Here is a 13,936-nt window from a genome sequence, read left to right on the forward strand (position 1 = left end):
TTTCTAGAGATTGTAATTGATACAGAGCCATTGACAACAAATATTACTGTGGTGAACAGAAAACACCAGTCTCCTTGTGAGTAAGCCATAACAGTAGGGTATAATATGTGCTGATTCTGTACCTGCAGAACATAAAGGCTGCTCTGAAGAAGGTGTGGCCGTAGGGAGATGGCAAAGAGAAGCTTGCAGGGAATCCATTTGCTGGATGACATTTATCAGGCAAGTATAAGCAAGCTCCCCAATTCTTCTGGACTGTCTGGTTGGAATTTAGCTCATTGCCCATGCAGAGAAGAGATGTGGTTCCTCATGCTAGAAAGCCTTCCTCAAAGGGAAGAACAGGACAGAGACTACTCATCTGCCCAGAGCTAACCTGGAAGGCTTACTGAGGCTGTTGGTGTGAAAGCAGGAGAACATGCCTCAGATCATTGTGGCTGCCAGACTTGCTGTCCTCCTTGGTTAGATCTTTTATTTGGAATGTTACTTAGAGTTTTTGGTTTGGTCTGCATGGGTTCCAAAGGTCTGCTTTGGCTTTCAACTTTTGTCCCTGAATGTTCAAGGAGTTGGAGGGAATACACTTCAACAGATTCTCTAACTTTTGGGGGAGTCTGGTGTTTGTTTTCTGTTACTTGCTAGTCAGCCCCTACTCCTCTGTCTACCAGGGTCTCTTGCACAATTATATGAAGCGGATCATCTATGGAGATTCTCAGTCATCCAGGTCATGGTTGTCCCAAAAGTGCTTTTTCAAGAGGCAAATGGACTTGTTTTTTTCCTTGAAGACATTTTGTTTCTCATCCAAGAAGCTTCCTCAGTTCTGGTGGGGAATGGAAGGATTTATATATGAAGCCAATCCTTTTTTCCTTTAAAACTGAGATCCCTTCTTTTATGTATCCTTAGATGAATGAAACAAAAGTACCTTCTTGCTTGAAGGGACTAACTGCTTTATTAAATTAACTGCATCCTGGAAAAAAAATACCATAGATTGTACTTATACACATGTGTATACATGCAGTTTTGCAAAAACATGCCAGTTGTTGAACTTTTTTTTCCTTTTAAAGAGCTTTTGCAGAAACATCTTTGAAGAAGACAGAATAGAGATGTAGGAAGGTGTTAATTCACTGCCTACTTTGGACAAAAAGTGTCTTAGCCGACTCAAATTTGTTGCTTTCTCTGCCAATCCCAGGGGACTGAGTGAAGAGAATTGGAGACAGAAAGCCCTCAGGCTCTTTCCAGCCTGAAGGGGCACAAAATACAGGAGATCAACTATTAAGAAGAACCCAGAGTTATTAATAAAAGTCTTTTGTGTTGCTACCACAGCTCTGTGGAGACGAATAGCCACCTTAGCTAATTGATCTGCTTACTCTTTAAATAAGCTCATTAATTATCTTGCCATCTATTGCTCTTTCACTTTGTATCCCTGCTTGCCCTTCTTTGTTTACCCAACTTTTGGTTTGTTGGGTTTACAGAAGATTCCTTTACAAAAATGGCCATCTATTGTGTTTTGCTTTGTATTCTGGATTCTGTCATGCATTCTTTGTCTACTGATACAGAGTTAAAGCTCTGAGGGCAGGGTAGACCTGGGAGAGACCATCAGCTTTATGTATTTCTTCTATGCCTTCCTTATCCAGAACAAGCTGCTGTTTGTCAGCAAGATTTGCTCTTTTGAGCAGAGAAGAAACAGACACAACTAGGACATTTAAGAAGAAGCTATCAGGAACAACATTTGCCCCTCTATATAAATGACTGCAATTTCCAAACTGCCCAGAAGTGGGAGATTAAACAGATGCTGAGAATAGCAGAGTTGAGCTAGGCAAGCAACTTTCTTTGAAATATACCACTTCACTGTCTGCAGGCACACATTCTTTGGGGTCATCAAGGGAAGGAGATGCTTCATCCTGCTTCGGGCATTGGAAGAGTATTGACTACTATCTATTCTCTGGGAGAGTGCCCCTCTAGTGATAGTTAAGGAGCCTCTCTCAGTTCCTGGGAGGTCTTAAGGAACAAAGAGTACCCCATGAGAGTAGTGTGAAGTAGGGGTGCTTTCAAAAAGTAACGTGGCCTTCGGTTAATATTTCACTCCACATTTTATTTTTATTTATTAAATTTATATGCCACCCATCTCTGTGCTCAAGCAAGCATGGACTTAGCTGGCTCTTATTCATTTCCTAGGTGTGGAATAGAGTAGGCTCTTATGTGACTAGCTTGCATGGGTGTCTGGTCCTGGAGAATGAAGAGGCAGACAAGAAAAGAAGGCTAGGAGTGTCTATAGTTCCTTGTTTTTCAATCACATGGCTTTCTTTTTTAAAAAAATATCTAAACATAAATCACTCTACCCCAGAACCAGATGCCTTTGAAAAGAGGGTTATTTTTTCTGTCTTGGAAATTCACTTACATATCAGAGTAGAACATAAAGGCTGTAGAGTGGCAAATGGCAGGATGGAGAATGGAGTCCCAAGAGAAGAGACATATCTAGAGTTGGGGTGTTATCTTTTGCTTTTCCCAGTTTGAAGGATGAGGAAATGGTTGAGCAGTCATGTGATTCTTTCTAAATTAAAAACAGAGCTGGGGCAGGTATGAGCTGGGATGGCACAGCCCAAATTTTGTTTCCAAGAGCCCAACCCAATTCTGTATTTCAGTGACCAACACCAGCTGTGGATTTGTTGTTCTGCCAGTAGGATCTCCTGCTGTGGCACATAAGATATGCTTATGAAGGAAAACCAATGTGTAAATGTCTATTAAAAAACAGCATAAGAATTTGTTTTGGGCTCACTTGTTTGATCCCCCAAATATAACTTTCCTGCCATAATTTCCTCTTGTTTTTTTAAGTTCCAGGCACCAAAAGCTGATTCTAACAGAACAAAAATCAGTTCTTTTGAAGTTCAAGGCTGCAGTTTGACTTTGTCCTTGCATAATTTTGAATTTCAATATTGCATTATCACTCCCTCCCCAAATTCCTATTACTTCAATCAATGCCTTTTATCATTTCATCTCTGTTAGTGAGAATTAAGTCCAGTATGGCTGACCCTCTAGTTCCCTTCTCTACCTTTTGGGAGACAAAGTTCTCTGCTAGGTTTGTCAGGAATCTGTTTGATCTTCCACTAGGTGCAGAGTTTGTCTCCCAGTTGATGTCAGAGTAATTAAACTCCTCTATTACTATTGTGGTGGGCTTTCTGCATACCTTAGCAAAAAGTTCATCTATTTCTTCTGTTTGGCTGGTTAGCCTGTAGTATACTCCTATAGCAATGTCATTCTTTTTTCATTTTTATATTGACCCAAATGTATTCAAGATGTTTTTCATCATTGCTCTGTTGTATTTCTGTAGAGTTATAGTTATTTCTTATATATAGCGCAACTCTACCTCCTCCTTTATTAGGTCTGTTTTTTTAAAAAATAACTCAATCTAGCTGTATGTTCCATTTATGGGTTTCATCCCACAAAGTTTCCATAATGGCAACAATATCATATTATCTAGATTGTAGTGTCATTAGACTGGGCAATGAAGGAGGTTTGTCCTGGAATGTCTCCAGGAGTTGCTGAAATTAAGGGAGAAATGGCAGTGGATCCAGGTATCTCTGAAGGAATCTTATGGCTTTTGGGCAACTGGAATTGAGGCCAAATCTGAGACTGAGGCAAACATAGCATGAGGCCCTGAAGCTTAATAGAAAAAACAAACACCTGAGCTGGTGAGAGCTCTTTACTGCTAGTGCAGCTTCAACAAGATCTTCGCAGGCAGAGGTTGTGCTAAATAAAAGTCCACCTTGGAATGTTACAGGCTTGATTTGAAGGAACTGGCCTTCCTGATGTCCTGCTTTGGGGAAGTGAGTCAGAAAGCTAAGAGCAAAGCCCTGGCAAAGCACACTTCCTCCCTCAGTAAATGATATAGTGACAGTCAATATTCTGTTTCCATTTTTTGGCAGTGGCTCTGTACACGATAATGATATGTTTATTTGCATTAATTGTAGCATTAATAGGGATTTTTCAATAGCAGCAGCTAATTACTCTGTCATATGAAAGCTATGGGATGTGGTCTTCACATTAACAAGCTTAAAAATCAGAGAGCACTTTGGTGGAAAGGGATGAGCCCAAAAGAAGAGGTAAAGATTTGGCTGGCCTTCAAGACAGTCTTCATTTCCTTGAATTAACATGATTATCCTTTCCTTTCACTGCAGGGAGTATAGCCAGTATATTTAAAAACTGCTAAAAAGCCTCAACTGAAATCCCCAAAGTTTTATTCCATTTTTCCTAATGTCCAATTCTTCTTCTTCCACAGTGTAACCTCTGGGTTCTTACTTTGTCTGTTTGTGTTCTTCTCCTGTCTGCCTATCATTTATGTTACAAACACATGACATTAAAATTCCACTCCATGTAACAGTTCTGTTCCATTTCTCCTTCCCCCCCCCTCAATATTTCTTTTTTTCTTCACTATTCTCTTCTTTGATAGTACAGAAAAGGTTTGGAATCCTTTTCCCATAATAAGTGTGAGGGAGGAGAAGCTCTGGGGCTCATGATTTGGATCAACATTTCATCTATAGAATCCTTTTTGATCCAGAAGGAAAGAATTGAATTTATTTGATGGATGTATAAGGCAAAGCAATAATCTTTCAAAAAGCAATATCAAGTTTAAAATAATAGTTATTACTGTAATTTTATCCTCATTATGACTTGTGAAAGAACTTCGCTCAGTCTTACGCTTAGTCAAAGTGTAAGATAATAAGCACCTGTCATTGAAAATGGATATGTATAGAATATATATGCAGCATCTTTACAGCATAAACTCACAAGGTTTATGCAGTGAGATGTGTGGCAAACAAATTTAATAATGAATACACATTGACTTTTTGAGTCCCATTACATGTGATATATTGAAAGTTTTATTTCCTGAGTAGTGATTATGAATTACAGTCAAGAAATAAAAGAATTGGAACTTTCACAGCTGTTCATCTATTATGTCTCAGCAATCCTTGCAACAACCCATAAACCAGAGATTGGCAAACTGTGGCTCTTTAGATGTTGCTGTACTAAATGTCCAGTATTCCTCAGTATTGACCAAACTGGCTAGAATGGAAGGGCTAAAAGTTTGTAGTAAAGTAACACTAGGGAACGATAGCTTTTTCAGTACCTGTATCATGTACAGGCCAAGACTAATTTCGAAATAAAGATGTCCTCCTCATAGTGTGTTATTGTTTTTTTCCTGTTTTCCCATGTCCATAAAATCAACATAAAAATTGTCCAAGGCTTTTACCCATGCCCAGCTCTCCAATCTCAATTCCCTTCTTTTACATTGAGCTTTTTATTGCTCAGCACCTTCTCACAAGATTCCACACATAGAAATTTGGCAGTTAAAATCTTTGGAAGATTTAGCACAAGAAAATATTATATATTCATGGTTTCAGTACAGACAAATAGCGGACAGATGGAAGATAGATCGTAATGTGGGCTTGCTTAGAGAAGATGAAAATTTTGTTAAACAAGTAAAAGATCAAAGACGAACTCATATTAAGAGAATCTATGGGTTGCTAGTAGAATTGGATTCAGAACCAGAATTAATCAAAGAATGTATGATTAAATGGGCACAAAATTTTGGTGAACCAGTTCTACTAGATACCTGGGAAATCATCTGGGTGAGAAATGTTAAATTTACACAAGCCCAGAACTTAAGGGAGAATTTTTATAAAATGTTTTATAGATGGCACCTTGATCCACAAAAAATGTCTCGTATGTATCCCGACTTACAGCCCAAATGTTGGAGATGTGGTTGTTTGGATGCTACTTATTACCATATTTGGTGGTCGTGTAAAAATATAAAAGCCTTTTGGATTAAGATATGGTGGAATATTCAAAGAATTTTTAGAAAGAGGGTAAAATTTACCCCACAATTGTTTTTGCTAGGTATTGTTACCGATTGTGATACTAAGGAGGTTATATTGGTGTTAAATTTAATTACAGCCGCAAGGTTGTTAGTAGGGCAATATTGGAAGAAGGAATCTTTGCCTACCTTGCAAGAGTGGTTTTTTAAAGTATCTTATCTGGCAGAAATGGCAAAGATTTCGGCTTTTTTAAAGGATCAATCGCAAGAGAAGTTTTTTGTGGTATGGGAAAAATGGATAGATTTTATACAACATAAGTTGGATATAAAAAAATATTACTTAGTTTATCAATAATTTATATATAAATTTTAATATTTTATAGATTGTATTATTTTTTCTTTTATATGTTTTATTATTATTTTATTTTCTTATATTTCTTTTCTTCTTTCTTTCTCTTTATTCTTCTTTTTTTTTAGGTATTTTCTCTTTTTTTTCTTTAATATTTATCTCTTATATATATATATATATATATATTATTGTTAATTATTCTATTAGTAGTTTAAGTAATGTATTTAGATTTATCTATGGTTTATATATATATATATATTTTTAAGAATTCAAGAAAATTTAATTAAGCCTATATTCAGCTCTGGGAAAGTTGAGGGAGGGACTGGGAGGGTTGGGGTGGGTTGGGGAGGGTTTTTTTTTTTTCTTATTCTGTAAAATTTTAAAAATTTTCAATAAAAAAAAAAAGATTCCACACATAGAGTGTCTTGGTTCTAGGCACCAACATCCCCACAAACTCTCTCTTTCTCTCTTTTGTCCCTTGTACCTGGATTGAGACATCACTGTAGGAACCCCCAATGACACCTGTGATGGCTGTAGGTACATCGTCGTGGATGGCGTACGACCCATCGGGGCAGATGTGCTCAGAGCCATCCACTCTGGTGAGGGAGGCACGGACAAAATCCAGTGATTGCTCCAGGGCATAGGTATCTTTGGAGCAGGTATCCAGGATGTGTGCCCCTAGGGTAATGCCTGGTAGAATATGGTGGTTCTTGTTGATCTCATCTAGGGCAAAAAGCATAGCCTCAAGGCGTTGGATGCCACGATGTTCGTTGATTTTGCCACAATCCTCCGCTGGGCTACCTTTCTCATGAACTGGGAACAGGCCTCCAATAACTAAGTCTCCTTCCAGGCTGATCTCCTTCTTGATTGCCACATTATAGCTTGGATTCTGACTATTGGCATTGCATGTAATAGGATAAACCAGCAAAATCCATAGGGTAGCCAAGAATATCATTGCGTTGCTCCAAAAAGGCAGCAAAGGCCTTTCTGAATCACTAACGTAATCCGGTCAACACAAAGGTCTTAGATGGTTTCTCATTTGTTCTGCGCAGCTGAGTCCATAGAGTGCAAGAGTGCAAGCAGGCATGGAGGAAACAGAGCACCTTCGATTCAACTGTAGGGATCAATTGTATCCCTCTCCCCAGGAGAGGGCACTCTCAGAGGAGCTTTAATGGAAACATCCTTGCTTGTTGCTCCAGCTGCTTCTTCTTGTCTGGAGGCTTTTGAGAATGAAAGCCCAACACCTGCAGGAGGAGAGAGAGAGAAGGAAAGAAAGAAAAAGAAGAAGAGGAAGGTGGTATGGATCAACAATTGCATTAGGACAAGTTCTTTCTGTTCCAGATCTTTTATGAGGAGCCCTCTGGCTACCAATATTACTACTTCTACAGGGGATCTCTAAACCAGTCACTCCATACATGGGAATAAACAGAAGAAACAAGGGGGATACAAATGACCTGATTTCCATAGCTACATCAGATGGTACATCATTATATCATAAGAACATCAGTTGCACAATGGTGTCATGACATATGTATCATCATTTGAACATTGGCATGACCTGCTGCTCACTTCATAGCAACGTCTTAAAGACTCTCTGGCAAAGAAGCTCGTATTTACTTCGGGTGAGCCAGAATCTCCTTTTTCAGCATTCAAAGCAAAGTCATGGGGAATATGTTCCTCAGGCCATAATGAGGATCGAGGGTAATCTTTCAGCTGCCTTTCAGATGCACTGGGCTGTCATTTCCCTATCCCAGAAATCATGCTATCAGGAACTGGTGGAGTCCAGCTCACCTGGAAAGGGCCCAGCTGCAGGAAACAGCTGAAGTCCTAATTTCCCACTCTGCATGGCAGGTCCTACAGCCTCTCTACCTGAAGAAAATAAATTCTAAAATTTCTATTTCCTTTTTAAAATAATTAATTTTCCAGGTGCATTATTAATTTTCAAGTCCAAAAAAAGGAAAACACTATACAGTTACACCAATCATAATATCCCTAAGAGGTTTTTGTTGTTGTTGTTCTTATTTAAAACTTTTCTTTAACTTTTCCCCGGAAGTATTCACCTATGTATCTCTAAATTTAATATAATTAACTGATATTGACAAGTCTTATTTTTTAGAGATAGCATCAGGATTCCTGAGAAGGGTAAAAAAAATTCAAGATGACCCCTGCGACCCCTGGAATCAAAGCCCCTTTGTTTACATTCACACATACAACAAACCTACTTGGGCGGGGTAGTGGTGGTGTTGAGCACATAAGTCAGGATGCAGGAACCAATTTCCAAAGCTTTTTCATTTTGCTTCTTTTATTCCCTTAACAGAATTTAAAGTTTCCATCTTTTTTTGTCCTTTATCAACCCAATCCATTGCATTCTAGCAAGGGCCTCCAAAGGCAATGGGTCAAAAAAGTCAAAATGGCAGCAGCAACCACTTGATCAGAACCACATCCCTTTTGCCATGGCTCGTGCACATGAGGCACTACAAAGAACAGGGTTTGCATCATTCTGATTTTTAGATTTTTTTTTCCCCCTTAAGGTCACCTCTGTATTTTAGAAGCAAGATTGCACGCTAATAGCTGTTTGGCATAATTTTTCTGTTGACATTTCTTTCGGAAGTTGTTCTCCTAGAATTAATTTGGAAGAATGACTGAATCTGAAGTACCATGAAGTGCTAGGGTGGGCTGTTGTGGTTACTGCAAGCTATTTTATTTTGCGAGGTCACAGTCCAGGCTGCCTAAGTATCCTTTCAGAAGTGGGCCTTGTTATGTCCCGAGCCTTTGCAAACGGCTCGGGCGTTTGCAGGCAGTCCCGGGCAGGTGCAAAGCTGCCCGGGACCAGACAGGCTGTCGCCAGCGCCGTGCGCATGCGCGGGTGCTGGCGCGGGAAAAGTAACCCATTTACCCGGGAGTTGCCTATATAAGAGGCTGCGAGGCGTTTGGGCTGAGCTGAAGCCATCTTCCTGTAAGCTGAACGCTGAATAAAAGAACCTGAGGACTCCAGCTGCTTCTCGTGTCTGTTTTCCCGCCAAGGACGCAACACTGGCGACGAGGTGGGATGCCTTGCACTACCTGGAAAGGAAAAAGTGTAAGCTTACCCAAGGAGTCCTGAGCGGCGGAAGAGGAACGGTGTTGACTCAGCAGCTGCCCGCCAATCCAGTGCGCATTCGGGGGTAGGCTGGCTGATAGACCCGTCTCCTGAAGATCCGAAGATGGCGAAAATCGGAAGGCTTGCGGAATTCGACGTCTCACATCCAGAGCGGTGGGAGTCCTACGTATCCAGAATGGAGAACTACTTCAAGGCAAACCAAGTGAGGGAAGATAGCTTGAAGGCTGCCACCCTGCTTTGCGCTTGCGGCCAAGACGCCTTCGAAATCGCAGAAAACCTTGCAGCACCTGTTCCAGTAGAGTCTGTAAGCTACGCAGACCTGAAGAAGCTGCTGAAGGACCACTTTCACCCCAAGGTGTCCGTTATCTCATGGCGCCACACCTTCGAGCAGAGGGATCAACGGTCCGGTGAGTCAGTCAAGGAATACATCGCCGCGTTACGGAAGGCCGCCAAGCCCTGCGAGTTCAAGGACCTCGAGGAACGACTGAGGGACCGATTCGTGTGCGGGTTGAGGCATCGAGAGCTACAACAGAGACTTTTCGCTAAGGAAGAATTATCCTTCCAAGACGCTTTAAGGGAAGCCACCGCGGAAGAAGCAGCAGGCGGCGCCGTCAAGAACATGCGGCCGATCAGAAGCAGTGCAGAGGGTGCGTCCGTGCACCAAGAAGACGTCCGACGAAACTCCGAGGAGGATCCGGACGAAGAAGTCGACCGTCTACAACCCGCGAAGGGAGAAAATCAGAAGGAAAGCTCTTCAGCTCCGCTCAAGTGCATCGGCTGTGGAGGTCGCCACAGGAGAACCGACTGCAAGTTCCGCTCCGCTACCTGCCGGGCATGCGGCAAACAAGGGCACATTGCAGCTGTGTGTCTGGGCCGACGAAAGGCACAACCTCAAGAAGAACGCCTGAAGGGTACCAGAGTCCCCAGCCAGAATAGGGTAGGTTTTTGCGCTTCGCGTAGAAACATCTGTAGGACAGGCACACACAAGCCCATGAAGAAAAAGCTGTCACTCAACGTGAAGCTACAAGGGGTTCCATTATCTATGGAACTAGACACAGGGTCTGCCCTTTCCATCATTTCATTGCATACATTTAGGAAGATTTGTTCCAGTAGTGGGACTAAGGCCAAGTTAAGGCCTTCTGATATTGTATTAACTGATTTTCAGAACTCAAGAGTGTGTGTTAAGGGGGAGGCCACCCTTAACGTGCAATACAAGAGTTTTGAAGGTCCACTAGACTTGTTAGTAGTAGGGGGTGAAAGAACGAGTCTCATAGGACTCGATTGGTTTGAGGCCCTGGGGATACACGTCACAGGACTCAACAGCTTACAAACACTCGACCTACAGGAAGTCTGCAAGGAATTTGCAGATGTTTTCAGCCCCCAGCTGGGCACATTCAAAGGACCACCTGTGTCCTTAAAGCTAGACCCCACTGTCACTCCCATTAGGATTAAAGCAAGAAGGGTCCCTTTTGCTTTAAAAAGTAAGATTGACACTGAATTAGACAAACTAATCCAACAAGGAATCCTAGAACCTGTTGATTCCAGCCCATGGGAGACCCCCATTGTCACGCCTCTAAAGGCAAATGGGGACATTCGCATTTGTGCTGATTACAAATGCACACTCAATAAGGCATTGCAGCAACATGCCTATCCTGTTCCTGTGGTCAGTCACATCCTGGCCTCTCTCAAGGGGGGGCGTGTTTTTGCAAAGCTTGACCTAGCTCAAGCATATCAACAGCTGCCTGTTGATGATGATGCTGCCATAGCTCAGACTATTGTGACCCACAGGGGAGCCTTTAAGGTAAAAAGGCTGCAGTTTGGAGTGAATGTCGCTCCTGGGATTTTCCAAAGCGTAATGGAAAACACACTACGAGGTATACCAGGGGTCTGCCCCTACTTTGACGATGTCTTGATTGCAGGAGACTCCACACACATTCTAGCTGAAAGGCTTAGGGCTGTCCTGTTAAGATTCAGGAAATCAGGCCTCAAGCTCAGAAAAGACAAATGCAAGATTGGGGTGCCTTCTACTGAATTTCTGGGATTCAAAATTGATGCTGCTGGGATTCATCCTGCTGAATCCAAACTAACTGCTATTTTAGAAGCACCCAGGCCAAAGTCTAAGGCCGAACTTCAGGCCTTCTTAGGCCTCCTGAATTTCTACAATCTTTCTTCCAATAAGCTAGGTAAGCTGAGCCTTTCACAGGCTAAGACAAACAGGGGGATGGTGTGGCTGGGTCACAAGCACTGAGGCTGCTTTAAAGAAGTCAAGGCGCGTGTCACTTTAACAGTGTTCTTGCACATTTCAACGAGGTCTCTCCCTGTGTGCATCGCTTGTGATGTGTCCCCCTACGGGGTTGGAGCGGTCCTGAGTCACCTCAGGTCTGATGGAACTCAGGTTCCTATTGCATACTACTCCAGAACACTGTCTTCTGCCGAGCGCAACTACGCTCAGATAGACAGGGAGGCTCTGGCTGGTGTTGCTGGAATTAAAAAATTCCACGATTTTCTATATGGCAGGCAGTTCACGGTCTTCACTGACCATAAGCCTCTGCTGGGACTGTTTACCACACGTAAGCAGACTCCCCACATCATTTCCCCTAGAATGCTTAGGTGGTCTATTTTCTTGTCTGCATATGATTTTTCATTACTCCACAAGCATGGGAAAGAAATGGGCCATGCTGATGGCCTCAGTAGATTGCCTCTGCCAGTAGTAGAAGCTGACCCCGTGCCAGCTGTCAACATTCTATCAATCCCAAGCTTTCAGAGTTCCTCTAGTGCCAGGGATGTACCGCTTGAAACAGATACAGATCAAACACTTTCAAGTGTCCGCTCCTGGGTCCTGTCCGGGTGGCCGAGCACTGCCCTAGTTTCCTGAGGTTCGAGTTTCGGTCCAAAAGGAACGAATTGTCCCCCCCTTCCCCCCTCTACTCCTCCCCCCTTTCTCAGGGGTGTTTTGCTTTGGGCGAAACAGAGTTGTCATTCCCAACTCAATGAGGAATAGGGTCTTAGAATCCCTCCACGAGGGTCATCGGCATTGTTCGTATGAAGGCTCTTGCACGCAGCCACTTGTGGGGGCCTGCTTTAGATAAAGATATTGAGGCTAAGGTACACGCATGCCACATGTGCCAACGATCTCGCCCAGAGATGCCCCAAGCTCCTGTGCATAAATGGGAGGAAACACAGTCCCCATGGACTAGGGTGCACATTGACTACGCTGGGCCCTTTCAGGGCCAGTTCTTCTTGGTCCTTGTTGACAGCCATTCAAAATGGCTTGAGGTTGTGCCTGTCTCATCCACCACCACTGCAAAGACTATTCAGGTAATGAGGGGGATTTTTGCTGCACACGGGCTGCCAGATGTCATTGTGTCTGACAACGGCCCTCAATTCACCTCCTCCGAATTCCAAGCTTTCTGACAGGCAAACCTGATTCGTCATGCCACATCTGCGCCCTTTCACCCTTCCACCAACGGTATGGCTGAACGCATGGTGCGCATCGCAAAGGACGCCTTGAAGAGACTCACCTCCGGGGACTGGCATCACAGGTTGGCTGACTTTCTCCTTTCTTATCGCACCACACCGTCCACTTCTACAGGGAGAAGTCCAGCTGAACTTCGTTGGGGGGCGCCAACTTACTACGAGACTTGACCGGTTGCATCCGGACAGACTGCCTTCATCTACCTCACATCCTAGGGCACCTAGACAACTACTTGTGGGTGCCCCGGTTTGGGCTCGCAATTCCGGGCCTGGTCATACATGGGTCCCCGCTTCTGTGTCCAGGATCACAGGTCCTCTCTCCTACGAGGTTGCCCTGGACAACGGTCGTGTCCTGCGTCGGCACATCGACCAACTCCGCTCTAGGCGGGACCTTTCTGCTGAAACTCCTGGGTCTTTTCCAGGGGGGGAGGGGGACCCTTTGGAGCAAAGGGAAGGGCAAGAGTTACTGCCCATCTCCACTGAGGGAGCCACAGACGGCCCTTCCCAAGATTCTGCAATTGCTCCGAAAAGGAAGTCATGGAGCTTACCCACACAACAGGCACTCATGCCTACTCCAGCCAGGGAGTCACCCCGGGGGCATACTCACTTTCCACACACATCACACAGCACTCCAGCAACGGAGGATACCCGGGGCATCCCAACAAATCATTCCCCGCAAGAGAACTGGCACACAATTCCCAAGGTTGGCCTGACCTTACCCCAAATCCTACAGGGGGTCAAACATACACAGAGTTAGTCGAGGAACCAAGTCCCGACTACAACAACCCTAGCACAAATCAGGGAACACCTGAGTTTTGGGAAAGTACAGAAACCCACACGAGCCCGAACACAGAATGGGGTTCAGGGAATGGACAGCCCCCTGACAGGTCTTGGACTGACCTAGGAGGTTCTACAGAGACGCCCAGCAGCGGCTATCACTTCAAGGGGCCTGAGGGTCTACAGCTAGGTAGGTCAACCAGGTCACAAAGTAACAGAAGCCCTGGCCTGACGAGCCCGGTGGGCAAGCAATCAGGCCAGGCATCGGGGCACAGTCCTTGGAAGACACCAGGGCACAATAGAGAGAACAGGCTCACGCCTCCCTCCAGTCAGGGGACTTATGCCAGTAACCCACAGCTAAGAAGGTCACAGAGAGCAAAGAAATCTCCCAAGTACCTAGAAGACTACATAACATTGCTGGCAAGGCAAAGGC

At 43.7% G+C, this 13,936-nt stretch overlaps 1 protein-coding gene across 1 annotated transcript in view; it reads right to left on the reverse strand.

Moving 5' to 3' along the window:
* Positions 1-7,544, reverse strand: part of GRM2 (glutamate metabotropic receptor 2) — a 47,835-nt gene extending 40,291 nt beyond the window's left edge. The window contains exon 1 of the mRNA XM_039342634.1: positions 6,637-7,544. Within this exon, the coding sequence (XP_039198568.1) occupies positions 6,637-7,107 (471 nt within the window). The 5' untranslated portion in view covers positions 7,108-7,544. The remainder of the gene's footprint in view (positions 1-6,636) is intronic.
* Between the last annotated feature and the right edge of the window lie 6,392 nt (positions 7,545-13,936).

This window comes from Crotalus tigris, unplaced genomic scaffold (genome assembly GCF_016545835.1).
Source record: "Crotalus tigris isolate CLP2741 ecotype Arizona unplaced genomic scaffold, ASM1654583v1 scf7180000017800.2534000, whole genome shotgun sequence".
NCBI classification, from domain to species: domain Eukaryota; kingdom Metazoa; phylum Chordata; class Lepidosauria; order Squamata; family Viperidae; genus Crotalus; species Crotalus tigris.